General features: G+C 36.1%; 1 protein-coding gene across 5 annotated transcripts in view; it reads right to left on the minus strand.

Annotated features, from left to right (window-relative positions):
* The window catches only part of RHBDD1 (rhomboid domain containing 1), a 181711-nt gene that overhangs the window by 125468 nt on the left and 28750 nt on the right, over positions 1-27493 (minus strand). For all 5 annotated transcript variants that reach the window (XM_031957948.1, XM_031957946.1, XM_023500797.2 and 2 more), the window contains exons 2-3: positions 7710-8229; positions 5035-5167 (exon numbers count right to left, since the gene is read on the minus strand). In XM_031957948.1, the coding sequence (XP_031813808.1) occupies positions 5035-5167; positions 7710-8142 (566 nt within the window). In that variant the 5' untranslated portion in view covers positions 8143-8229. The remainder of the gene's footprint in view (positions 1-5034; positions 5168-7709; positions 8230-27493) is intronic.

Raw genomic sequence — 27493 nt, forward strand, 5'->3', positions numbered from 1 at the left:
TGGGCCAAAGTTCAGTTGCTCTTTTACAAATCAGCAACATCCCAGTTATAATGCCATCAAGTGGTCTACAATCTCAGATATGATCAATCACAGCAATATGGAAAGTGGCAATAATGTATTCAAAAGGACACCAGGTCCAGAATTCAAATCTTTACCATTATCTAGATATGGCCATAGACAAAGCACTTATACAGACTGAGCTGAGCTACAGCTTTCTCATCTGTATTGGCCAACTGCCCAACTCACTGGGCTATTTCAAGGGAAAGTATTAAGTGATATGGGAAGGGGGATTTTGCTCAACAATTCTCTAATTATTGTTAGGGGCATAAAAAAGAGAGGTACATGGTCAGCAAAGATATTCATCACAATCATGAAGAAAATACAACTTGGAGTCCAAATGGAAGACTTATAGATGTTGAGATCTTTCATAGCATTCAAATGGAAGACTTATAAATGTTGAGGACTTTCCTGATGTCCAGATGGAAGACATAAACGTGGGGGTCTTTCATGGAGTCCAAATGACTTATAAATGTTGAGGTCTTTCATGGAGTCCAGATGGATGATACAAATGTTGGGGTCTTTCATAGAGTCAAAACGGAAGACTTAGACATGTTGAGATCTTTCATGGAGTCCAGATGGAAGACATAAATGTTGGGGTCTTTCATGGAGTCCAAATGGAAGACTTCGAAATGTTGAGGTCTTTCATAGTATTCAACTGGAAGACTTATAAATGTTGAGGTCTTTCATGGAGTGCAGATGGAAGACATAAATGTTGGGGTCTTTCATGGAGTCCAAATGGAAGACTTCGAAATGTTGAGGTCTTTCATAGTATTCACCTGGAAGACTTATAAATGTTGAGGTCTTTCATGGAGTGCAGATGGAAGACATAAATGTTGGGGTCTTTCACGGAGTCCAAATGGAAGACTTAGAAATGTTGAGGTCTTTCAAAGAGAGGCATGTTTGTGAATAAGCTGCATAAGTGTTATTTTTTCTGTGAACACTGAGTGTTTATATGATGTTGGTATGTGATATTGCGGTAGGGGTACTGGGCTAGGAGTCAGGAAGTCTGAGTTCTATCAACAAGTTAGCTGTGTTATTATTTTGAGAAAGCCACAATGTCTCTGAGTATGAGCTTCCTCATCTGCCAGACAAGGCTTGTGGTAGGAGCCACGCTGACTAGGGTCCTTGACACGTGGGATGGGCTGGTTCTCCCCTGACAGGTAAGGAAACCACACCTGAGCCTGGATTTGTTTCAAGAGGAGTAGAGTTCATTTGGGCCCCTGTGGAAGGTTCTGGGTTGCCTGGGACATGAGAAATCTAGTCTGTTGGTAGTCCATGTGCCCCAGACTAGGTATATGTAATAAAGCCAAGGAAATGAGTCAGCAGATGCCTTCTAATCAGATGCAATTCCATATGGAGATGAGGAAGGCTGCCTCTTGCTAGCATTAAATATTAGACAGTCTATGAGTGCCTCATTTTGATCCAGTTCCACCTAATGGTCTAAATCCCAGCTTTTTAAACTGTAGTTTGCAATTCCATATGGGGTTTGCAACTCCACGAATGCAGGGGTTGTGAAATTACGATTTATTATCAGTAAATGTTTGATTTGTAAACCTATTTTATATATCTATGTACCCAGGGTCATGTAAAAATGTTTTGGGCATTGTTAAGTGGAAAAAGCTTAAGAAGCCCTGGTCTAAATTACTAGACTTGGTCTAGTTAAGTCTAGTCCAGAATAGGGATAAAAATACCTACCCAACATGCATAATAGGACAGTTCTGAGGCTCAAATAAGTTAATTCAGGTATTGCCAACCAGGTAACCAATCTGGTTAATTGTGAAACGGCAGCTCCTATAACATTCCTGCCTTCTAATTCCTGGGCATTTTCAGAAGGGTGGGAGAGGGGGAGGGAGAATGAAGTTGTCCAGAAGATGCCACTCAGCACCCGTGACCCCACCAAGCTCAGTTCTTTAGCAATCCTTTTCCTCCTCAGGAGCTACAGGATTTAAAGTTTAAAACAAGCAAACAAACAGAAAACAACCTTAAAGCTATAAAACCCTCAATCTGGGGATGAGAAAACTGAGGCACTTGCCCAAGGTTTTCCCATTCCAGAGTCTGTGTTCTTTCCATTATATCAGGGTTCTTAATCTTTTATATGTGTTATGGACCCTTTAGCAACTTATACAACCTTTCTCAAAATGATGTTTTTTAAAACATGAAATAAAACCCATAGAATTATGATGAAACAGGATTGTTTTGAAATACCTTAAAAAAAAATACAAATTCATGGCTCCAGCTTAAGAACCCCTGCCCTACATACATCATGTTGGAGTTCCCTAGCACTCATCTGTAACATATACGTTCTTCCCAATAGAATGTCCAACTTTTAGGATCAGGGCTTGGCTTTGTTTTTGTACCCCCAGTGCCTGGCACATAGTAGGTACTTTATCTCACAAATGCTTGGGGAAATAAAAAAGTTTTTTCTCCACATATAAAGCTGGTGAATCTTCTTCCGATATAATATCGTTCAGTGAAAGCATTCTGTTCAGTATAATAAGCCTTATTTAAATACAAGACAGTATTTCTAGATGATATGACTTCAAAGGGCAGAACACAAGTTAATGGTAGGACATACGCTTGCCAAGATAACCTGTCTAATGGTAGGGTTAATGGTTGACCATTTGAAGTGGCAGTTAGTGTATCTGGTAAAGCCAGCAGCACAGAAAGCAATCCGCCCCACGCCTATTTTCTTCAAGCTAGCATTCCACTAACATTTATTTCGGAAAGCTATCCTTTTTTTCCCAAAGAGCAAACTTTGTCTCTTGACAAAGGCAGCGGCTCTCATCCTAAAGAGACACAGAATATGTCTAATGAAAATACTGACTGGTTATCAGAATAAAAATCATAAAACAAAGCCGAAAAAGTTTTCACTCCCATATTCCCACCAGACTGTTGTCAACTACTCCCAACCCCCTGCCCTTGTCCATTGTTTTTCTGAGACCTCATCTATACACATACATATGCAGATGTCTGGATAGACAAAGTTATCTTTCAAAGCCCCTATTCTTGAAAGTCTAAGGCACTGTTCTTGCAAACCTGAAGGAAGAGAAATTTGACATCATTTCCCTGCTCAGCATGTCAAGTCTATCCCCATACAGTGGGAATACCACTTAAAACAAGGCTATGCCTTTTTAATGATTAGAAAGAAGTAGGCAGAATTCCTCAGAAATAGTCGCTTAAGAATGCTAAAGGACCTTGCTGTTCAATGGATTCATGACATGATCTCAAAGTTCAAGTGCCAAGAAAACCAATTTGCATATGAATATTAACTGGAGACTGTCATCCCTAAGTGTCTCTAGAGAAAGCCCCTGCTTTCCATCCCAGCTAGATCAAACCCATCAGAGGCCCTTTGGTGTGACAAGGTGAGAAAGAACTATTCAAATGATAAAAGGTCAGACATTATTGGACTTTTTTTAAAGGGAAAACTTTGATGATTCTGTTATGCTCTCTTAGCTAAACTGCCACCAGAGAACAATACATTTCAAATGATGGCTGTCCAAGATCAGGAATCAGCACCAAAGGGAGACTGAAGGCTGGAAATCGACAGAGAAAGGATATCCTCAAATAAAGGTAAACACACTCTTATTAAATGGGAAAGGTCCTCCCAAACAAGAAGAAGTGTTGACAGGCGCCTAGATTACAGAGGAAAGAGAAATGGAGTTGAAGTCGGATGACGTTGGGTTCAAATCCTGCCTCAGTCACTTGCTGTCTATGTGACTTTGCTATGCTGTGTAAATCAGGTTTGACTAGCTGGCTTCCAGGATCCCCTTCTTGCTCTATATCTATGATCTTATGATCCCCTTTCACAGCATTTCTTCTTTATTCTTCAATTTCTCCTCCTTCATATCATAGTCACCTCTCTCCCAAGCAATGCTGTAGAGTGCTCATAACAAAAATGAATCTACTTTCATAGCAATAGTACATCCCCTGAAGATGTGTGTGTGTGTTTATATGTATGTTATGTACATAGGCATATATTCATGCATATAAGCACAGTGCATGTATGTGAGTATGTAACTATACATATAGTGTGTATATACATACATAAACATACATATTCACAAATATGTATACACATGTTATTTCCCCAATAAAACATTAAATACTTTGAGGGCCATGGACCATTTCACGTTTGTCTTTTTAGTCTCAGAAAAATGCCTACCACATAATATGATAATAATCATGATTTTTTCTTTTTATATGCTTATAGTGCACAGTTAAAAGTAATGATGGTTAAGAAGGGATTATCTCAAATAATTCTCCTTTTTACCCAAGAGTAAGGACCCAATAAAAGAAAACAAACAAAAACAAAGAAGGTATCTTGGCCAATAGATTTAGATTCTAATTCTGGTTCTGCTACTAATTGTGTGTCTTTGTCTAACACATTAACTCTCTGGGAGTTTCAGTTTCTTCATCTAAAATGGTAAGGCTGAACTGAATGACTTCTAAGGTCCCTTCCAGCTCAAATATTCTTAAAAATAATAATAATAGCTTTTTATTTTTCAAAATACATGCAAAGATAATTTTCAACATTCACCCATGCAAAACTTTGTGTTCCAAATTTTTCTTCCTCCCTTTCCCTCCCCCCCATCCCCTAGATGGCAAGTAATCCAATATAGGTTAAAGATGTTCAATTCTTCTAAACATATTTTCATAATTATCATGCTGCACAAGAAAAAGCAGATCAAAAAGGGAAAAAATGAGAAAGAAAAAAACAAGAAAGCAAACAACAACAACAAAAGAAACGGGAAAAATGCTGTGTTGTGATCCACATTCAGTCCCCATAGAGTTCCCTCTGGATGCAGATGGCTCTCTCAAGCTCAAACATTCTCTTATCACTACCATCCATCATTAGAAATAGCCATATTAGCACTCTCCAGCAATTAACCCTACTTTTAACCCTACTTCTCCTAGCATTTCACAGCCCAAATGGAGTTCCTCCATTCTGATTTTCCAAAAAAGATGAACACTTACCTTGGGGAGAGCAAATGAATCATCACCAGTTCTACCCAACAGGCATACTTGTTGGGGATGTACATGCCCATGATATTTGTGTGTCCTCCAGGGTTATAATTGTTGCTAAGAACCTTCAAGGCAAATAAGACTCCTAAAAACAAAGAAAAGGCACAAACACATTATTTTAAAAAATGAAATATATGCAACACACAGATGACAGCAGCAATTATATAAACAGAATCAATTCAAAGCAAAAGAAAGCCTATTCTATTAACCCCACCACTTATTACAATGAACAATTCTCTATTTCCCCTAAACTTATCAAGCTGTATTTTTGGAGGAAGACAATGATTCAATGAAATTATTCCTTTGGCTAATGTAATTCAGAAATTAATCTGCCAATGGGCACTTAAGTCCACAACTGTGTGCTATCTTCCTGACTTCAAGGAAAGTGGGAAACAATTAGATGGCACAGGAGAAACAACACTGGGCTTTGCAGCAGATAGGACTAAGTTTAAATCTTCCCTCAGACTCTTACTATCCATGTGACTCTGGGCAAGTCATTTATTCTTGTTAATTTTAGTTTCCTCATCTTTAAAAGGGAAAAAATAGTATACAAAGACCAAACAAGATATTATACAAAAAACTCTTTGCAAGCCTTAAAATACTATATAGATGACAAATATCGTTATTATAATTATCAATTATTATTATACCATCAGAAAATACTATGGCATAAGGACCGGGAGAAGGGAGAGATGTTTAAGGTAAAATAGATTTAGGGAAAAACAAACTGATTCTCAACATTTTTAAGAAGCATTTTGATCCTCCTTCAATCTATACCCTGTCTTAAAATACACCATTTAAATCATGCTAACAAATTCAGAACAATAAAATCTGTATTTTTAAAAAGAGAGAAATTAAGTACTAGGACTTGATCAAAGGTATAATCGAGAGCTTAGAAAAAATCCTTATCACAAGCAATTCAACACGAATATCTAATGATTCCTAGGCCATGAATGCCATTGACATGTTAGCCCTCCTACATTCTAGTATTATTTGATGATAACCAAAGCAACCTTCTAGGATTCTAGCCCTATCACTCAGCACCAAACCATTTTCTATGGCCTAAAATCTATATAACAGTGGGGGTCACAAGAGAAAGAATGGAAGATAAACAACTATGTTTTTCTTAGACTTAATTTAGATTCATCACTGCTGACAATGTTCTTTCTGCCTTGAATCATAGATTGTTAATTCAGATAAAACCTAGAAGACCATCTAGTTCAATCTTATTTTATAGATGAGAAAACTTGGCTTAAGTAAACTGGTCAGGAATCTCACACAGAAATGGGTATATGACCCCAAATGAAGCTTGTCTACCATACTATGGTTCTTTCCCTTCCCAGAATCTGTATCCCTGAATCAGAGAAATGTTAAAGTAAGAAAGTATCTCAAAGATCAGCTTTTCTCAGACATCTACCATTACCTCTCTCTCTCTCTCCAAAGTTCTTCATTGCGATATACCCAAGATGTGACCATCTAGCTTCTGCTTGAGTTCCTCCTAAATATAGGAGGATTGAGGGTAGGGAAGAAAAAATGCACTTATATTTTCCTTTCCTGTTCCCTTTCTCCCTTCCTTCTTTCTTTTTTCTTTTCTTTTTTGCTGAAGCAATTGGGGTTAAGTGACTTGCCCAAGGTCACACAAAAGGAAGTACATTTATATTTTTCAGTACCTCTCTTGGACCACTCTTGCAGCGAATGTCCCAGCCATTCTTCACTTCACTCCACCTTTCTGATCAACTCTTCCTTCTCTGAGTAGCTTCTCCTACACCCCAGCCACCTAGTGCCTTATAGATGGCCTATTTTCAACCCGTTGACCCTATGGCTCAGTCACTATCTCTTGTCATTTTCTCTCTCTGATTGCCTCTACCCTTTATCTCCATCCACAGCTATCCATGTGTAACTAATCTCTCCACTGGAACACATGCCCTCAAGAGCAGGAACCACTTTTTTTTTTTTTTTAAATCTTTGAATCCTCAGCACTTTGCACAATGCTCAATATGGAGTAGGTGCTTCATTCATTCATTCATTCATTCATTCATTCTCTTCCTAGGCATTTCATACTTTAGGACACCTTTAATTCTTGAGATATTTTTCCTGACATCAAATTTGCCTCTTTGAACCTTCAACTCACTGGTTCTGGTTCTGCCTTGTGAGAATAAGCAGACCAAATTGAATTCTCTCTTCTGCATGTCAGTCCTTCAAATATTTGAGTCCCAGGGGATAAAGCACCAGTCCTAAAGTCAGGAGGACCTGAGTTCAAATCTGATCTCAGACACTTAATACTTTCTAGCTATATGACCTTGGGCAAGTCACTTAACCCCAATTGCTTCAGCAAAAAAAATTAAAAAAAACCAAAAAAACCTCAAATTGAATTCTCTCTTCTCATGTCAGCCTGTCAAATATTTGAACCCAACTATGTTTTTAGACTAACCATACCCAAGTCCCTCAAGCAATTCTCCTATGGGAGATACTTGAGGACTTATACTATTTTTGGAATGCTCCCTCTACCTTCCCAATGTCCTTCCTAGATAGTAATGAAATGGAGAATGTACGCCTAGTGAAAGGGCATAATCCATTGCCCCTCCCTGAGAGCCTTCATAAATGTTCCAAAAGTTCCCCTGCCTTACCTGAAAAGCCAATGGCGCAGTACACCTTGAACTCACGCTGGTCCAGAAGTTCTGCAACTGTATATTCCAATGCCAGGTATACCACGCCCGTGAGCAAGGAGAAAACTGCTATGATGTAGGCAAACCAAAAACTACCCAGTCTTCTTTCCAGTGTTAGTCCTTTCCACAGCATGGACACCATATTGAAATATAAATGCCAGTCATCAGCATGGTGGAAAGGGGAAAGTAGCAGACGCTGCCAGTCTTTTTTCTCATAACACGATTCCACACTTAGGCAAAGCCAGTAGATGGGCTTCAAAGGGTTGAGGAAAAGCCAGATGTTGAGGGCTATACATGCCAGAGTGACAGGAGGGACATTGGTGATCCCAACCTGCATGATTTGAAAAAAAAGTAAAAGCAGGCCTTGATGAAATCCTCTTGCCCTCCGCTGCATGATGCTTAAAGTTCAGGAGACCAAGCCAATGGAAGCAAAATATGATGTGATTTTCAAAATCCAAAAGGAGCCCACTAGCATTTATGTCTGAAATAAAAATGAAATACAAGTCAAAACAAAATATACTGAACAAATAAATATGCATTTTGGGCTTAATCTTATATTTGATGCCATATCCTTTCTAATTCATTGAGTTCTGTAATCGTCCCTTCATTTTGCAAATGAGGAAAGGGTGAGGGTGAGAAGATTGACCTAAAGTTATATAGTTCATCACTGAGAGAGTCTTGGCTCTCACTCCCGAGTCTTCTCCCAAAATGATGCAACCAAGAGTTCTTTGGGAGAAACTGTATAATGTCCTCTGGACTATTAGGTTTTCCCTGAAATGGAAAAAGGATATATCCTTATAAGATGTGAAACCTGGAGCAGCCCCAGACCACATTAGAAAGGGATTCTCAGGAATCAGGCCTGTTTATAGAAAATATATTTTCCATAAGTTCCCCCTTCAAGGAAGGCCCTTGGTTAGAAACGAGGCAGAGAAAAATATCCACACCATCAATTGTGGTAAGCACAAAACAAGTAACAAAGTGAGTACTCGAGGAATGGGGAACCATTCTTGAATGTTAAGACCTGATAACAGTAAAAGTCTTTTGGATTCTCCAGGATCATAAATTTAGAGTTAGACGGAGTCTTAACAGGACAACTAGACCTTTTACAGATAAGAAAAATGAGGAACAAAAGTCACTTGCTCAATGCCACAAAGGCAGTATTATATAGGTCTTCCAATTCCAAAGTCATCTTTGTATTATTTATTTACTTATTTGTTTTTTTGAGAAAGGGAGAAGGGGAGGATCTGGTAAAATTTAGTGACAAAATTTCCCCTAAGAAATCACTCAGCGTCTAGATCTCAGGCTACAATTTTATTATGTAAAAGAATACATCCATAGACATCCAAGTTTGCCTTTTTTTTTTTTTCAATGTAGAAAAACAAAATTTTTACTTTGGGAAAAAAAGTCTTAGCAATAATTACCATTTATATCTTCAGTGTATTTAAATCTATTAAGTTTCATGCTTTTTTATACTCCATATTATATACCAAAATGTTCATTTTGTGCATGCTTATTTATTTATTTTTTATTAAGAATTACAGGGTGTTTCAAATTCTGATAAGGAATTGATACTCTACTGAAGTATTATCACATAACTAGAGAAAAGCCTACTTTGGACAGTTTTCAAAACTGGGGAGAGAGGCAGAATGCAATAGGCAAAATTACTTGCTATTTTTGACTACAATATAGGTTCACAATGAAGCTAAATGTCATGCTGAATTGCAACTTGTAAACTCAAAATTAAATAGTTCTTATGTGATAATTTAAAAACATCACCATGTTATGTTTCTACATGTTATTCATTTTGTGAAGTACATTATAAGGTGTTCTCAAACAAGCAAAACTCTACAAGTTTCGAAAAACTGAAATAATTCAAGAATGGTTATAGATAATCATGTATTTTCAATGATTCACCTCAAATTCAATTTCTTCCAAGTTTTGTCTTGGAATTTTAGGGGGGGGGGGAATTGGGATGCAAAGTACTTGGAATTAAGAGATTTGCCTAGGATGACACAGCTAGGAAATGTCAAATGTCTCAGATCAAATTTGAACTCAAGTCCTCCTAACTCCAGGATTGACACTCTATCCATTGCACCATCTAGTTGCCCCTTGTCTTGGAATTTTAAAGCAAAGTTAATATTCTTTCATGATTGATAAATATGTAACAGGCTTAAAGAGAAAATCCACTTGAGGAGCTAAGATTAATGCAAACAAAGATAAGAAACAGTTTCATAGCAGAAATAAAGAAACACAAAGTTTAAAAAAAAAAAAAAGCCCAAATCCAGAAAATAGAATCCACTACATTTATCTCTGGGCTTCACAATCGTTATTTTTGAAGAAATGTAAAGGATACTACATTTGCTTTGTATAAATGCTTTAGCTTGAAACTTATAGACTAAAATACACTGAAAGTATAAATGGTGATTATTGCTAAAACCTTTTTTTTCCCCAGAGTAAAATTTTTGCTTTTTCATTGGAAAAAAAAAAAGGGCAAAAGATGTCTATGGTCAGAGAGTTGCCTTGCGTTATAGAAATTAGCAACTGAGAATTGTCAACTGTAAAAAGTTTCATTCAACAAGAAAAACATTGGTGCTTCCTGAAAAAAATGCTAAGGCTAAAAACAATGCTTGAGGAATTATATGTATAAAAAAAGTTTCAAGTGATTCTACTTATAAGTTAATTATATGTATTAATTTATATATTGAGAATAACAGATTGATGTACATTAGAAAGTGGAATTACCCATTTGACTGAACGCCTTTCTTATCACTTAGCTGAGAAATTAAAATCTTTTTCACTGCAAGCCAATGAAGTAGGAATAATTAAATTTTTTCATTCAATTATATATGTAAAAACTTTTCAAACTGATATGAGGAAAAACTTGCTATTTCACAAACCTATTGCTAATAATGGCAAGAGAAAATTTCAACATAAGAGGAAAGTTGTATTTTTTTAAGGCAAAAAGATAAAGACAATTATGTGGCACAGCAGAAGTATTCAACTTGAGTAGTCACGAATAGCTGAGTTTGAATCCTGTCCCATTTAATTGTAGACTAAATTATTAAATCATTATTGTATATAAGATATAATTTATAAACCTTATTATCATTATATAATGTGGAAAGAGTATAATCAATATCAGGAAAAAACATAGGTCCTTAAATCCTGGTTAAAAAATGCTACCATTTGATGCCCATCAATTGAGGAATGGCTGAATATGTGATTATGAAATAATATTATTGTTCTATAAGAAATGAAGAATAGGATGCTCTCAGAAAAATCTGGAAAGTCCTCCATGATCTCAAGCACAGTAAAATGTACTGTGTACATAGTAATAGCAAATTTGCAGGATGCTCAGCTGTGAGTGACTTTTATATTCTCACAAATATAATGGTCCAAGATTACTCTGAGGGATTTATGATGAAAAATACTATCCATACTCAGAGAAAGAACTGATTATGTTTGAACAGAATACTTTTTCTAAAACTTTTTATTTTCTTGAGGGTTTATTTTGAGGGTGTATGTATAAATCTATGTTGATTTTTAAAGAAATTGCACAACTTCAGATCAGCCTTCTCAATGAGGGGAGGAAGAAGGGGAAGAATCTGCAACTCAAATTTTTAAAAACAAATGTAAAAAATTATTTTACATGTAACTGGGAAAAATAAGAAATAAAATGTGTTACCCCACATTTTGGACACACCAAAAGCTTTACAATCATTTATATCAAGAAACACAAGTAGAGAGCTACAAAGTCTTTTCAGATATAAGAATAAATAATTCCCCAAAACAACCACAACCACCACCACCAACCAATTAAAATGGTTTTTGCAAAATTATGTGATGCAGAAAGTATTACAAAACCCCTCTGTTGATAACACTTTTATAGCATGACTAGTATAAAAATATGTTTTGTTTGGCCTCTTATAACTGTTACAAGGGTTTCTGCCTACCAATAATTATCCATATTTTAGAGAACTTCACAATATCCCTCCACGTGGGGGTATTTGGCATCCGGTTCTGAGAAAGAAATGGAGTAAGAGAAGGAATGAGCCTGGTGAAGACAAAAGAAGGAACATAGAGAGAATGCTCTTAAAGAAAAAGTACAGTTCTTGGATGAAATTCAAGTTTCTGACATTAGGAAAATAGGTAAACTCTGAAACTAGAAGAGTTTATCTTGGTGAAAGAATTAAAATAAGCTAATCAATGATTTAAAAACATGAGATTAGAGAAAGAAAGCAATACTCTGCCTCAGTATTGTATTTCTTTACATCTTGTTTCAAGATGTATATAAAAATATGTATGTGTATATGTTATATATATAAATAATATTTATGCATGTAAATATATGTATATATGTGTGTAAGTATATATATTGCATATGAATATGTATGTGCATATATGTATATATATAAAATAAATAATTAGGGCTTAACAAATATGTATGTTGTTATTTTAATGATTATATTTTCAAAGAAACACAGCAAGAGAAAGTTGGTGGCATTCCTGTTCCACTATTATTTACCCTGTTTGGAAAGAAATGGAGGGATTTCCCCCAATATATTAGGTGGAGTCCCTGGGAAGGATTAACAGAAGAACATGGCCAACAATCTCACATGAGGTGAGAAGGTATGGACAAGATGTAATCTACACTGTTGGAGAGAATACCTACATTGATGAGATCACACCGATCTATCCAAGTTTTTTTATAGGAAAAAATATTTTAAAAAATTTTGATCCAGTATAAAGAATAAATTTCATCCAGACCCCCTGAGACATCCCTGGAATAATCCCTAGTCACTAAAAAATGGCAAATAGCACCAAAGCTTTATAGCATAGTGGATGGAGAACCTACACAAAATGCTTAGATGACCCTTGATAAATTTCTCAGGTAACTCTCTAGAAACATGTAAGAGTTATCAATTTCAATCATAGTGGGAATTTTCTGTATCACTAAGCACCAAAGAAGAGCTGGACTATGAAACAAATCTAACTATGGCTAATATAGACTAACGTTATGTAGTCAGGGCAGAGGATAAAAGGCAAAAATGGAACCATTCCTGCCTTCAAGAAGCTTGTAGTCTCTCTGAGAAACAATAACTCTATCTCTAAGTTGTTAGAGAATAAATGCAACATAGTTTTGAGAAGGATATTCATGGCTGATAGGGTCAGAAAAGGCCAATGGCATAGATAGAGCATAGAGGATTTCATTAAGACATTTGCTGATCTTTTCCAGTATCCTTGTGATAAAGATGGAGAAAGATGTAGTGGTGGTCAGGCTGATTCATTACTTATTGAACAATTGCATACAAATGAACTGAAATCAACTTGAAAAGAGATATCCTTCAGGGATCTACCACCAGGCTAACTTTATTCAATGGATGATGATCCCAAAAGATCTCAAAAGGATAGAACAATGAGCCAAATCTAACAGGATTTAACAATAAATACAAATCTAAAATTCAATACTTCAGTTCAAAACTAGAGCTCAAATCTTGAATGGGGGTAAAAATTGCCAGATATCAATTTACATTAAAAAAAAAAAAAAGATTTGGGTTTTAGTTCAATGTGGATTGAACAACAATAACAACAAAAAAAGTTAACTTGATCTTGATTATTGTTCAATTATTCAATCCTGTCCTGTTCTTTGTGACCCCATTTGGGCTTTTTTTTTTTTTTTTTGGCAAAGATACTAGAATAGTTTACCATTTCCTTGGCCAGTTCATTGTACAGATGGAGACTAGGGGTCACACAGCTTGGAAGTGACTAAGGCCAGATGTGAACATCAGACTCATCTTCCTTCAGATCTGGCACTCTATCCATTGTACCACTAAGCTGCTCATTTTAGGTTACACTAACATTAATGACATTTGGAACAAAAAAGGTACAAAACAGAAATAGAGATAATGTATTTTGAGGGAGGTCACATCTTGAATATGAATGGTAATGGATGCTTTGACCTGAAGTCAAAGGAAATGGGTCTACAGCCAAAGATTTGTCAAGGACACATCTGCTGAATCCTTGGGATAAAAGTAGGAGAGAGCAGCAAAGCACAACCCACAAAATAATGAACTCCAGATCTATGGGGTATTTGGAAATAGATGATGAGTGACAGCACGTAGTGCTTGGAAGGAAATATTTAATGCTTTATCATCAATTTATAATTTAGGAATTGCAAGGTCAAAATTGGGAGGCAGTGGTATAATGAAAAGAGGGGCTACATTTGAAGGAGGTGGTTTCAAATCTAGCCAACTACTTATTATCTATATAACCTTGGACAAACCACTTAATCCATCATTTATTAAATGCCTGCTAAATGCCAAATACTTGCTAACTGCTGGATATACAAAAAGAGCAAAAGACAATCTTTGCCCTTAAGGAGCTTACATTTTCTGTGCTTTGATTTCCACATTGATAAAAGTGATTTCTAAGTTCTATTCCAATTCTCTATCTCTGATCCTGGAAAAGATTTTACTGTGGACCTACTTATGTGAGATGTTGACAAACTGGATGGTGGAATGTAGCTGGTGTGGTGAAGGACCCTGACAATATTCTGGGAGGAACAGTTGATGGATCTGGGTATATGCAGGCTGGAAAAGAGTTAAGTTTGAGAAGAGTGCTTTGGTTGTGTTCAGACATTTTAAAGAATTTAAGAAGGAGAATTAGACATAACCTGTTCAATCCCAGATGGCAATACTAGAATAAATGGGCAGAATCAACTAGAAGGGGAAAGGGTTAATTCAATTCAATTCAACAAGCACTCATTAAACACCCGAAAACAAAATGGCATCTACTTTCACGAAGCTTACATGGGAGTGGAAGATGAAAGAGCATACAATATACTGGACAGATCAGAAAGACTTAAAGCACTGGATAATTTCTTCTAGTCTCTTCTTGCTGTCACCCATCATTTATTTCCAAATACCCCATGGATCTGGAGTTCGTTATTTTATGGACTGTGCTTTGCTGCTCTATCCTAATTTTATCCTGAGGACTCAGCAGATGTTTCCTTAACACCTTTGGCTGTAAATCCATTTCCTCAGATTTCAGGTCAAAGTATCCACTGCCACCTCTGTTCAAGGTATGATCATAAAAAAACAGATTCTCTCTAATCTCTTACTTCTCTTTTTCTGAGTACTATCTTTCTGCCTAAGATCAAATTAGTCTTTGTGATGGTTGTTGTTGCCATCATTGGCCAAACTACACTCCTCAAGTGTATTGAACTAAAACTAGACTTTTTTTTTCTCTATATAAATTACTGTTTGGTTTTTCTTCCCCATTCTACATCTGAGCAGTTGTTTGGAATTCATGTAAATACATGGAGAAGGTTGGACTTGGTTTCTAAGGTCCTTACCAAGCTTTAAATCCTATACAATAAGTAATTTGAGGGAGAGAACTAGAGTGAAAGTGGAGAGCAAGCATCGTCAATGGTTTCACTATAGACTGGAGTTCTGAAAGGTGAGTCTTCAAAAAAGTTAAAAGATTCTGACAGGTAGAGATGAAGAAGCAGCAGATTCCAACCGCCAAGAAGAGTTTTTGCAAACAGAGGTGGAAGACATAATATTGGCAAATGGTTGGGAGGCCCTTTTGACTACAATAAAGAATGTCTTAAGTGGAATTATATACAGAAAGGATAGGAAGGTCGACTAGAGGCAGACTAAACAAAAATGGGTTTTCTGACCATAAGGGGATGGTTGAGCAGACTATGCAAGGTTTTAAATTCCAGGCTGATTGAAATCCAACAAACAAATCTTCCTGACAATAAGTATTATTTTGAGAAGTAGTAGGGTTTGTATCACTTGGGAAATCTCAGAGCTCGATACTTTAAGACACTCAGGATCCTTTCCACTATGAACAAAGCTAAGCCCCCTACTCCATCAGGACCTTTACTCTAAACTAAATATCAGGTCTACATAAATCATACACCTGGAAGGTTAGCTTGTTGCCCCGGTTAGAATAATATTATAAATAGTCAACAGAGGGAACCCAAGAGCCAGAATGTCGGGCAAGCAGCTCTTTCTGAGAAATTCAGATCTTCCAGTTGACACAAATCATGGATAGTACTCAGGCAGATAAGACAAAATCAACAAACCATAAGACACTATGGAGAAAGTAGGGGTATAAAGGAGGGAGGGGAGAAATTGTAGATGGATTCCCTAGTAATGTTAGAAAGTTCAAGATTGAGTCAGACAGAGAAAAGTTACCAGAAGTTGAATCTAGTAAGAAAAAGAAGTTGATTTACTAAAATCAGGTCAAAAGAATGTAATTTTGGTGCCAGGTATAAAATGTATGTCTGGTAGTTGTTCACTCTTTGTGACCAGATTTGGGGTTTCCTTGGAAAAAATACAGGAGTGGTTTGCCATTTTCTTCTCCAGCTCATTTTACAGATGAGAAAACGGAAGCAAATAAGGTTAAGTGACTAGTCTAGGGTCACACAGCTAATAAATGTCTGAGGCCAGATTTGAACTCAAGAAGAGGAGTCTTCCTGACTCTGTATACTATGTCACTACCTAGCTGAATATTTAATATTTGATTAATTATCTTGATTGAGTTTGGAAGGATCTTTATACGTCATATACTCCAATTCCCTTATTTTAGAGACAGGAATACTGAGGCCCAAGTTTATAAAGGTAAGTCGTGAATTTATCTTTACTTTTAGTCTCTGCCATTTTCAAAGGACACTTATCAGCCTCAGAGCCTGAAATACACTTGGTCCTCCCCAACTGTACCTGTCATAATCTATAATTTCTTCAAGGCTCAGGTGAGGTGCTACCTGCTTTATGAAGACTTCCCAGATCCCCTTTCGTTAACCAGTGTTCTCTCCATTCTCATATTCCTTGCTACTTGCTTCTTCATGTAAATGTTGTCTCAATAAAAGAGAATGTATGCTCCAGAGGGGCAGGGATAGTTTCCTTTGTATCAAAGTGTCTTGGACAAAGTAGGTAATTAATAATTAAATCCAGTCACAGTCAGAAGTGGGAGAGGGGTGCTCTTAATTCCCGCTATGCTACTAATCTAACTAGCTGGGTCATCTTGGGAAATCAGTTTCTGAGGCCTTCAATTTCTTTTGATTAAAATGAAGGGGCTGGACTAAAGCTGGTTTTCAAACTTTTTGAGTAGTGGTAAATCCTTCTACTTTAACATAAAAATTCAACAGATTCTTTGTAAAAACACTTTTAAAAAAAGGTAACTTTGACTACTGTCATCAGAAAATATCAGGCTGCCTTAAAAAGAAATAAAAGAACATTTTTGTAGAAAAGTTTGAAAAAGAAAGATACTAGGCTCAAATATATTGCTTATGAAAAGTAGGACAAAAGTAAACAGCCTTTCAGAAATCTCTAGCTATTTGAATAGACAATTGTTATTTGGACTGCTAGGGTGATGTTTCATTACCATATTGTCTTTCAATCGTTTTCTTCCCATTTTGACAAAATAGACATCTGAAAAGAGCCATCTCAGTCTGGGGAGAAAATAAAACTGGTTTTCTGACAGTAAGTTAGATGAGAGTTGAGTCTGATAGACTAGAGAGACCTCAGAAGATATAAGGCAATTAAAAGAGATTCAGAGAATCAGTTTAACAAATGGGTTCAAGGGACAGGTCTGATTTTTTTAAATCTAAGCTTCTACTTTCTACTGCAACCATTACCTAGAAACTTAAAAAAAAAAAAAAGTTTTGTGGCCATTGGCTGAGAATCCTGCCTGAGAATAAAGAAGAGCTTCATAATTATTGGATAAAAGCACTGTCTAAAGAAAGATGAAATCCTCCCTGGCAGGGAGAGGCTTACTTATCACATTATATCTCCAGCAGTAGTTAGAGGTGGTCCAGAATCAGGCAAGGATTACTGCTGATGCCCAGTGGAGGGTGAAAATGACCAAAACATCAAATGAAAGTATTCCTAATGAAGGTTGTTCCAGGATATTAAGTAATGCTAAAGCTATAGTCAGCTGCAGCAGAAAGTAGTTTTCCTATTGAGGAGAATTAGAGCAGAAGAAGGGGTGAGGTCCTAGAATCTGAAATGGCAGTAGAGATCAACATAGCTAGGGTGATAAAAAACAAAACAAAACAAAACAAAAACCAGTTGTGACAGACTTGACTCCATAGTCAATTCTTATCTGATTTGGAGAGGATTCAAAAAATTCAAGTCAACAACCATTTTTTAAGCACCTAATGCTAAATACTAGAGAGGAGGAGGACAGGTTATGAAAAGCTTTAAAAGCCAAACAGAAGATTTTATATTTGATCATGGAGACAAGGAGACATTAGAATCGATTAAATTGGGGGTAAGGTAAGATATGATAAAAACTTGCTTTTCAGGAAAATGAGAGCTAAGTAGAAAATGGACTTCAGAGACTTGAGTCAGAGTAACTAATAATGTTAATAATATGATTTTGAAAATGGTTTTGGAATTACATTAATTAATAATAGCAATAATAATAATCAGGGTTATTGTAATAGTCCATGCATGAGGTGATGTGGGACTATACTAGAGTATAATCCTATAGGGTAGGGAAATAGACAATGAAATCAAGGACTTCCAAGCATTCCTGAGGAAAAAAAAAAGCCTGAAGCTTTGTAAAAAGTTTGAAATATAAATATGGGAGAAAAGAGAAATTAAATACTAGTAAGTAATCAGAAAAAAACTTATAAAAATAAGTGGTTGAATGCTAATGAAGAGGGATGAGAGGTTCCCCCAAAAATCGTAACATCAGTAAGGGTCCTAGAAGGAGTCAAATATGATGGAGTGAGTTTTTGAAATGTATGGAAGATCTTAAAAAGAGAAAAAAGTAGGGAGGCTCTGGATTGGGCTACAACAGAGAAGAAAAAGGGAGAAAGGAAAGGGGATTTATCTCATATAATAAAGGCATATGAGTAGAAATAAATACAAATGAGGAAGGTGTAGAGGGGAAATCTCTTGAAAATCACTTTTATCTGAACTGGTCAGAGAAAGGAGGCAAACAATTCTATATAAATGAGGAATGGAGGAGTGGGAATACTAATGTCAATAATAATATTTATATAGTGTTTTAAGGTTTGCAAATATTAAGATTTTACATTTAAGATTTGCATACATTATCTCCTCCTTTCAACCTCTAAACAATCCTAGAAAGTAATGATATTGAATCTCATCTGAGACTGATGGCCAAGTTCAATGAGTAGAGCACCAACACTTGGGAGTCAGAAGAATTTGGGTTCAAATGTGGCCTCCAACACTTAGGCAAGTTACTTAACTCTGATTGCCTCCAAAAATAAAATGAAAATGAAAATAAACTAGTCCCCAAGTGAAGTGAGAAGAATCAGAATAAGATATATTGTATACATATATAACAAGGGTATTGTAAAAACAAAACATTCTGAAGGACTTCAGAAGTCTGAACAGCTAATGACCATCCATAATACCGGAGGACTAATGTAGAATGCACAGAAAGAGATGTAGAGAGATACAGACCTTTTTTTTGGATATAGTCAATTTGGAAATATATTTTGTTTGGCTATGAGTTTTTATAGTGGAGGATTTTGTTTTTCTTTCTTTTTTTAATTTAGTGAACAAGAAGGGAAACTGGAGGTGGGAAGAAAGTGGGAATAAGTTTATTAACTGAAAAAATAATAAATACAATTTTTAAAAATACCACTTTAGACATGGACATGGAAAAAAGCTTATCCTGTCACTGGGAACCTCCCTATACTGACAAGGCTTAATTTGTGCAGAATCATAAGCCTGAGACCTGAAAGGTCCTCAGAGTCCATTTAGGCCATTTTACAGATCAGAAGATGGAACCCTCATCCCAAAAAGAGAAAATAACAGAGTCACATACTATTAGTAAGTACAAGAACAAGAACCCCCAAATCTAGTATTTCTTCCCTCTATCCTAGTACCTCTCATCAAAATGTTTACTGCTATCAAACCTTTTCTCTCTCCATTTTATCTCTAACATTATTCAAGTCTTTCCTCTACTGAAGAGTCCATCATTTCATTTAATATACTGTCTCTTTTTAATAAGAAGAAAAGAAATAAGACACAACTTTCATGATTTTATCTTCATATCCTAGCCCAGGAGCTGGCATAGAGTAGTGTCTCTGTCTGTCTCTGTCTCTTTCTCTCCCCTCTCTCTATTCCTTCTCTCCCCTTTCTTCCCCCTCTCCCCTCTCTCCACTCTCTCTGTCTCTCTTCCCCACTCCAATTCAATCTTTCCTCCACATAGGTAATGGAAGAAAATTTCTCAAATATGGCATGAAGTTCATAGTCTAGTACCTCTCAACTCAAAATGATGCTAAGGGCTCAAGAAGGTCACAACTTGAAGGTAGTTGTTGTTTGCATGATCAAAATGGATTAACACAACTCCATCCCTACTTTCTAAATCCAGTCCTCATCACCACCAAGGGAACAAGATGTTGGCTGCTTAGGACTAAGCCAGTGGGTCTGAGATCAGGGGACAAAGTAAAAGGTACCTGGCCCATACAGTGATTTACGTGAGACTACAATCTCAGTCTCATTAGTAGAGGGACTCTCACCCACTGAGCTAACCAGCTACAGTCCTGCTGCGTCCACAGGAAGGCACTCAATAAATGTTCGATGAATGTGAAATTAATATTCTGCCTGACTTGTCAAGTCATGAGAATCCTTCGAGAACCTTGCTGTGTGAAAAAGCTATGGCAGAACAGTCAATCAAAGGTTGATAGCCACAATAATCTCTTCTGGGCTAGGACTACAAAAGTAATGATTGATCTAACTGTTTGTAGCTTGGGGGTCAGTGCTTTGGGAAATAATGGGATGTCTACTTCATTCCCATCCTCCCCTGAGTCTTTACTCAGCCTCCCAAACAGGATGCAAACCAGTCAGGAATTTTTTTAATGGATATTTAAATTAATATATAAAATAATAACAGCTGGGGTACATAAATTGTTTTATGGTTTACAAGGCAATTTATATACTTTCTATCATTTAACCCTATGGCAATCCTGTGAGGTACATAATTCAGGTGTTATTATCCCCATTTTCAGACCAGAAAAATGAGTCTCAAGAGGCTAAATTGTCACAAAGCTTCATTGCATACACCATGTGCCACCTCTTACCTAAGAGCTTTCTCAATCTCCTTCTTCCCTGACTCATTCATGCTCATTCCTTCTTAAAACTGTTCTATGTTAGTTGAGATTTTCTTAATATTTATCTGGGACTTATATGCCCCTTAAGGGCAGAGGCTATTTGGGTTTTAAAAATCTTTTTAACTCTTTGACTCTTTTTGTCCCAATAACAAAGTGCTTGGCAATTTTGTTGAGTTATTTTTCAGTTGTGTTTGACTCTTCGTGGATCTCATTTAGGGTTTTCTTGGCAAAGATACTGGAATGGTTTACCATTTCCTTCTCCTGCTCATTTTACAGATGAGAAAACTGAGGCAAACTAGGAGTGCTTTGTCCTGAGTGTTTATCACATTGTGGGTGGCTAATAAATGCTGGAATTGTTGTAGCCATGGATACCCAATATGACTGACTGAAAACCCAAAACATAGAAAATGCTATGATCCTCCAACCTTTAGGTATTTTGCTTGTAAATTCAAAAAGCTTCCCAAGAAGCAGCTCTTGATTTTCAGGCAGGCTCTGGACATCCAAAAATCTAAATTCTACACACAGCACCTATAACATGGGGTGCCTACCTCTGTGCTCTTTGCAAAGCTATGAATGGGTTGCCAAAAACCTTCCGGCAAAGCGTCACTTTTCAGTTATGCTTGCTGGCCAGCATTGTGTCAGGGAGAAATTGAGGGCTTCTAGGAATACTGATTGGAAAATGAGCCATATTTACTTTAATGAGAAATTAAAAATTAAACGGGAATGTAATAAAACCTAAGTGGCTAGAACCAACAGGAGAAGGAAGTTTATAACTTGGAAACTGGATGGGTCTCTGGGGAGAAAGCTAGAGTAGAAAGGGAAAGAGAAATGAATGGGTGTGATTTTCAACTCTTAGTGAGCAGAACAAATATTTCAATATTATCATTTAACAAGCAAGTGAAAATAACTCATTTTTTTACATTTCAAACATTCAGTAAGAATGAAAGCTCTCTAACTTGCAAAACTTTAGACAAGGAGAAAGTCCCATGACATAGTGGGTAGAGGGTCAACTTAGAATCAATAAGGTCTGGGGTTCAAGGCTACTTCATAGGTAGCTCACTATGGGCAACTCATTTAAATCTATCATGTCCCCCCAAAATTAAAATCAATCAATCAATCTCTCTTTCTCTCTCTCTCTCTCTCTCTCTCTCTCTCTCACACACACACACACACACACACACAGACATTTAAGTTCACATGAAAGTAGGCAGTAATAAAAACTCATGATCTCAAATATCTAAACACAAACACAAAATTCATGTAAAAGGCAAAAGGAAGGAAGGAAGAAAGAAAGAAAGAAAGAAAGGCAGGCAGGAAGGAAGAAACCAAAGAAAGACAAGAAAAGAAAGAAAGAAACTAAAGAAAGAAAAGAAAAAAGAAAGAAAGAGAAGGAAGGATGAAAGGAAGAAAAACAGAGTTCCTAATACAAGGAAGAATTCTTATATTAGACATTCTAATACAAGGATGTATTATTAAGACTTGGTGGGATGAAAACTATAATGACAAGTAACTCTAGCTATATCGACTTCATTCAAAGAAATAAGGAAAAGTGGGAATAAGTAATCATAATATTAATTAAAAGATTATATGAATACAAAGTGACAGACACCATGCTAAGCACTGGGGATACAAAGAGAGGCAAAGGACAGTTCCTGTCTTCATAAGGACTTTACAATTTAATGTACATTTATTCACACAAAGAAATCCACTCAAGTGGGGAAGCACAGTAGACAGCATCTGAGTGAAAACAGTATTGATTTTCCTTTTTATTTACATGTGTGCCTGATGTTTCCTTTGAATAAATTTAAGATTCTTGAGGCCTAACTTTATTAGTATTTATATCTAAAACACCAACCATACAAGAGACACTCAAATAAATAAACGATTGTTGATCTTTAGGAGAGAACAGAAGCAATTTTGTCATCTTAGCGTAGACTATCTGAATAGAAAAGAAGAAATCAATCAATCAGTGCTTATTAAGCACCTACTATGTGACAGGCATTGTGCTAAGCATGAGAAATAGATGAGGAATTCAGAAAACAGCAATAAGTTTGGCTGGTCCAAACTGATAGGACTGGTAGGGCTTGAGTTATTCAGCCATTTGCTGGTGCGCTTTCTCTACTAAATGCAAAGAATCTATTAACTTTGAGGAAGGAAATAAAAGGGAAAAAAGAAATTTACATGATAATTTTATTGGAGATTTAAAAGGAATAGCAAACTGTACATAACAGATTTGCAGCTCTATGTGTAATCATCTTTTTAAAAAAATTATACTATATTATGGAAATGTTTGATTTATTCCAGAAGTTAAAAATTCAATAAATAAAAATTTAAAACAACAAAAAAGGAGAATCTATTAACTTCTTGCCTTGCCTTAATGATAAGTTCATCATTTATAAGGTGAAGGAACCAATAAGAACAAATTCTGTTCTGGAGGACCCAGTTGTTGGGGATGGAAATGCTGGGGAGTGACTACTCTTTATGAGTTTTGTTTTGTTTTTTGTTTTTTGTTTGTTTTTTGTTTTTTTAATAGAGGAGAGGAAGCCAGGGAAAGTTCTGACATACCTCCTAGATTTGGGGAGAATTGATTTCAAAAGATTCAGAAAGACAGGATCTCATAGATTAAAATTCTTTGGGAAAAGTTTGCCCAGGACGTATAGGAATCATTCTTCTAGGTTTCTAGACAAGGAGGCGATAGTGACCACACCAGAATTACTGTGATCAGTTCTAGGGCCAGAGTTTAAGAAGGGCTTGATTAACTGGAAAGGATCCTAGGGAGACCAACTGGGATGTTGAAAGGTCTTCAGTCATAGCATAAGAGTAAAGGGTGAGGGGGCTGGAGATGTTTAAGTTGTAAGAGAAATAATTTCAGGGCAAACATGGTGGCCATCTTCAATCATCTCAAGGGCTGCCATGAGGAAGAGGGATTAGACTTGTTCTGTTTGGTCCCAAAAGGCAGAACTAGGAATGGGATGGAGGGAAGTTACAAAGAGGCAAATTTGAAAAAATCAGAATAGCAGGAAAAACTTTCAAACAACTAAGCCACTAAAGTGGGCTGCCAGGAGACAGGGAGTTGCTCCTCAATAGATTTTGGTGGTTAGGCAGGTCCTAGATAACCATCTAGTATGTTACAGGGGGAAATTTCTTTTGAGATGTGAGTTGGAATAGACTTTGACATCCTTTCAGATGCAGAAATTCTAGCATTTTACAGGAGCAGCCAATTGTATTGGTGAAAAGAATTTTCATATCATAAGTTTCCTAAACAGATTGTTCAGTCGTGTCCAACTTGTTGTGACTTTTCTGGGGATGTTCTTGGTAAATATACTAGAATGGGTTTGCCCAGGAGATAAGGTACTGGGCCTGAAGTCAGAATAACTCATCTTCCTGAGTTCAAATCCAATCTCAAACACTCACTAGTTGTGTGACCCTGTTTATCTCAGTTTACTCATATGTAAAATGAAATGGAGCAGGAAAAGCCAAACCACTTCAATAATTGCCAAAAAATTCCCAAATGGGGTCACAAAGATTCAGACAAAACTGAAAATAATTGAACAATTTTATATTATATAAACAGGATATGTATTTCTCCCTCTTCCCAAATATATCCAAATGCTTCCCAGGCTTAGTTTTTTCAAATGAGGAAACAAAAAAAAAATGAAAAAACTGCAAAATTCATATATTCTTGTTAAGCAGATGGGAAAAACTTATTCTCCAGTTTTTGAGATGCAGTTAATTCATTATCCTGTTAGCAGCATTTTTATTATTTTACTTTACTACTACTCTTAAATCTTTGGTCATTTCTACTTCAAATCGGACCCTGTCAAATTTTTTTAAAAAATGCTCTTGGGAGAAAAAAAAAAAATCCCACTTCATTCAAATTAACGATCTAGCATTTGTTGAAGCCCACTTACACATCCACACTGAACTACTCAGTAGGTACAAAGGTGAAAGAAGATGCTTAGTCTCTGGGGGACTTGACCCTTTCATCAAAAAAACTACAGGCTAGAGAGTTCCATTATCCTGAGCTGACAGTAGGCACTTAAATATTGGTTCATCCACAGAATAAAGTGAATTTAAGTTCTGCCAAAGTTCAACTTCCCAAAAGGGGCATGAAATGTATACTCTATACAAATTCTGACATCCACAAGGACCTAGGGGCAAGAATTCAGAGAAAGCAAGCAGCACATAATTGCAATATTCTCTATGAACTTCATTTCAAAAAAGAGAAAATTTATAAAATTATAAACCACTTATCCACTTTATTGGGATACAGAAATAACATAAATAACATTGAGAGTCACTTTTCCTAGACTTTCAACTGCAATGTACAAATGTTCTACTCCTTCCAATCCAAGTCTTCCTCCTCCTTTGACCTCATTTTGGGTCCCTTAGGATAAAACGAAGAGGGATGACCACAGATTCAGGGACTTTGGAGGGCTTTTTGTCAAAATCCCTCTAGTTACAGCTGAAGAAACAGGCCTAGTTACCCAAAATCACACAAGTAGTACTTGGACAGGGTAAGATTTCAATCAGGATTCTCCTACTCCAAATACAGTCAATTGATTTACTCTCCAATAAATTAATAATCAAATTGTTCTCTAATCTCTATCCTTCCTCAATTTCTTGGGCATTACAGCATGTTTACAGAAGATGGATAACTTGTACAGCACTACCTGGTGGGGAAAAAGCACTGACATTATTAGTCAGAAAGACAAGAAGGATTCGAATCCCGAGTCTGCTATTTATTGCATAATCATACTAAGCCTCTTTGGGTTTGAATTTCCTTCTCTATAAAATTAAAGAGTTTGAACAACTCTATACAATACTGTGAACAATGAGTGGTATACCAGAACTCTAAAGATATTAGAAGAATCAGAGAAAATATCAGGTGTTCTGGAGTAAGACAAAAAGAACAGGATTTAAAGTCAGAAAACCCGATTTTGCATTTCATCTAGGCTAACTTTGTCTAGACTAACTTTTACCATTCTGGGCCTTCGCTCAGTTTTTTCACCTACAAAAAGGGTGGGGCAGTGAGTGAGGAAGTTGAACTACATTGACTTCAAGGGCTAATAAATTCTATGCAGGATGGGCAGACCAGGTCACCAAACTGATTACAATGCTTTTTTTTTTTTTTTTTTCTTCTAACATTCTATTTAAGTCTTTACAAAATAAATAAGGCACTGCCAATGTGGCTTAAGCCCCAAGAGAGCCTTAAGACATATTTAAAAATAAAGTGTTATAACAACAACATGAAATATAATTCACTTTTTTTAAAATGGAAAAATCTTGGGAAACTCACTTAATCCTCATCTACAAAAAGGGGAGATTGTACTCAGTGATTTCTCTTCCAGTTCTCTATGTATGAGCCTATAAAATGTGGTTAGAAAATATTTCTTTAAAAAAAAAAGCATTTATTTTATTTTTAATTTATGGAATAAAACAAGAACTTTTATAACAGAGTATAATAAAAGATGATTGCACATAAAACTGCAAGTCCATTGTGTACAACTTACTATTGCCTCTAAATATACAACAGTTAACATGTAAATTTCTTTTTCTTACCCCCTCCCCTTTTTTAAAGCCTAAAACAAAACTCTTCCTTATCAGGGATGGAATAGAGGAGAAAGAAACCTTATTGGTGAAACTCATAACCAGTTGCTTTTCATTACCCTAATATAAAGTGACAATACTAATTTATATATGCATAGGATTTTAAGTTCTATGATCACTCAATTGAATCAGTAAGTATTTTTTAGCCCCTACTAATTGCCAGGTATGGTGCTGGGAAATAATGAGAATACATTACATACATACATATATATTTATATGCATGTAAATATATATTTTGTATATATATTGCATATATATGCAATATACATAAGTGTGCACATATACATTTATATACATATATAAACACACAGAAAAGAAATAAAAAAGAATAGAAAGAAAATAAAGAATTTCTACTCTCAGGGAACTTAGAAATGTTTTATGTATCCTCCTGCTCATCTAATCTTCATGATAATCTTGTGATATAAGTTCTACAGAAATTATGTGTTTCTATTGCACAAAAGTTGTGAGACATATGAGTGACTTATCCAGGATCACACATGCTAGGGTTTTAGTTCAGGTTTTTTCTGATTTCTAGACTCCACCTAATTTATAAATGGGCACACATAGACAAGAAATATTAGTGGGCTTCAATAGCTCCAGAATTTCCCAATACAGACAAATTACGATATAAACACAATAAACAAAGACATTTCATTTTGAAGGAAAGAAGAAGACTGGGCTACTTTAAGTGTTCTGAACAAAGTTAAAGCACTGTTTTTTTAAAAAAAAAAATAGTCAATGGTTTACATTAGGCACAAAAAGTTCCTTGCTTCTTAAAGGAACAAGATGGACAACAGTTTAGGGTCACTTAACTGGTTTATTCATTTATCCAATACTCTAAGCACAGGATGTTTTGAGCATTTTTGCCCTGTGCTCTCTCTTTCTCCTTCTCCTCCTCCTCTGTTTCTCTATCTCCTCTCTGTGTATTTTTCTATTTTGTGTGTCTCTGTTTTGTGCCTGTGTCTACCTGTCTGCCTTATTATTAGAGAAACTCAAGTCAGTTTCTTTCTTCTTTAACTCTAATGTGGGCTGA

This window comes from Sarcophilus harrisii, chromosome 3 (assembly GCF_902635505.1).
Source record: "Sarcophilus harrisii chromosome 3, mSarHar1.11, whole genome shotgun sequence".
In the NCBI taxonomy this organism is placed as follows: Eukaryota; Metazoa; Chordata; class Mammalia; order Dasyuromorphia; family Dasyuridae; genus Sarcophilus; species Sarcophilus harrisii.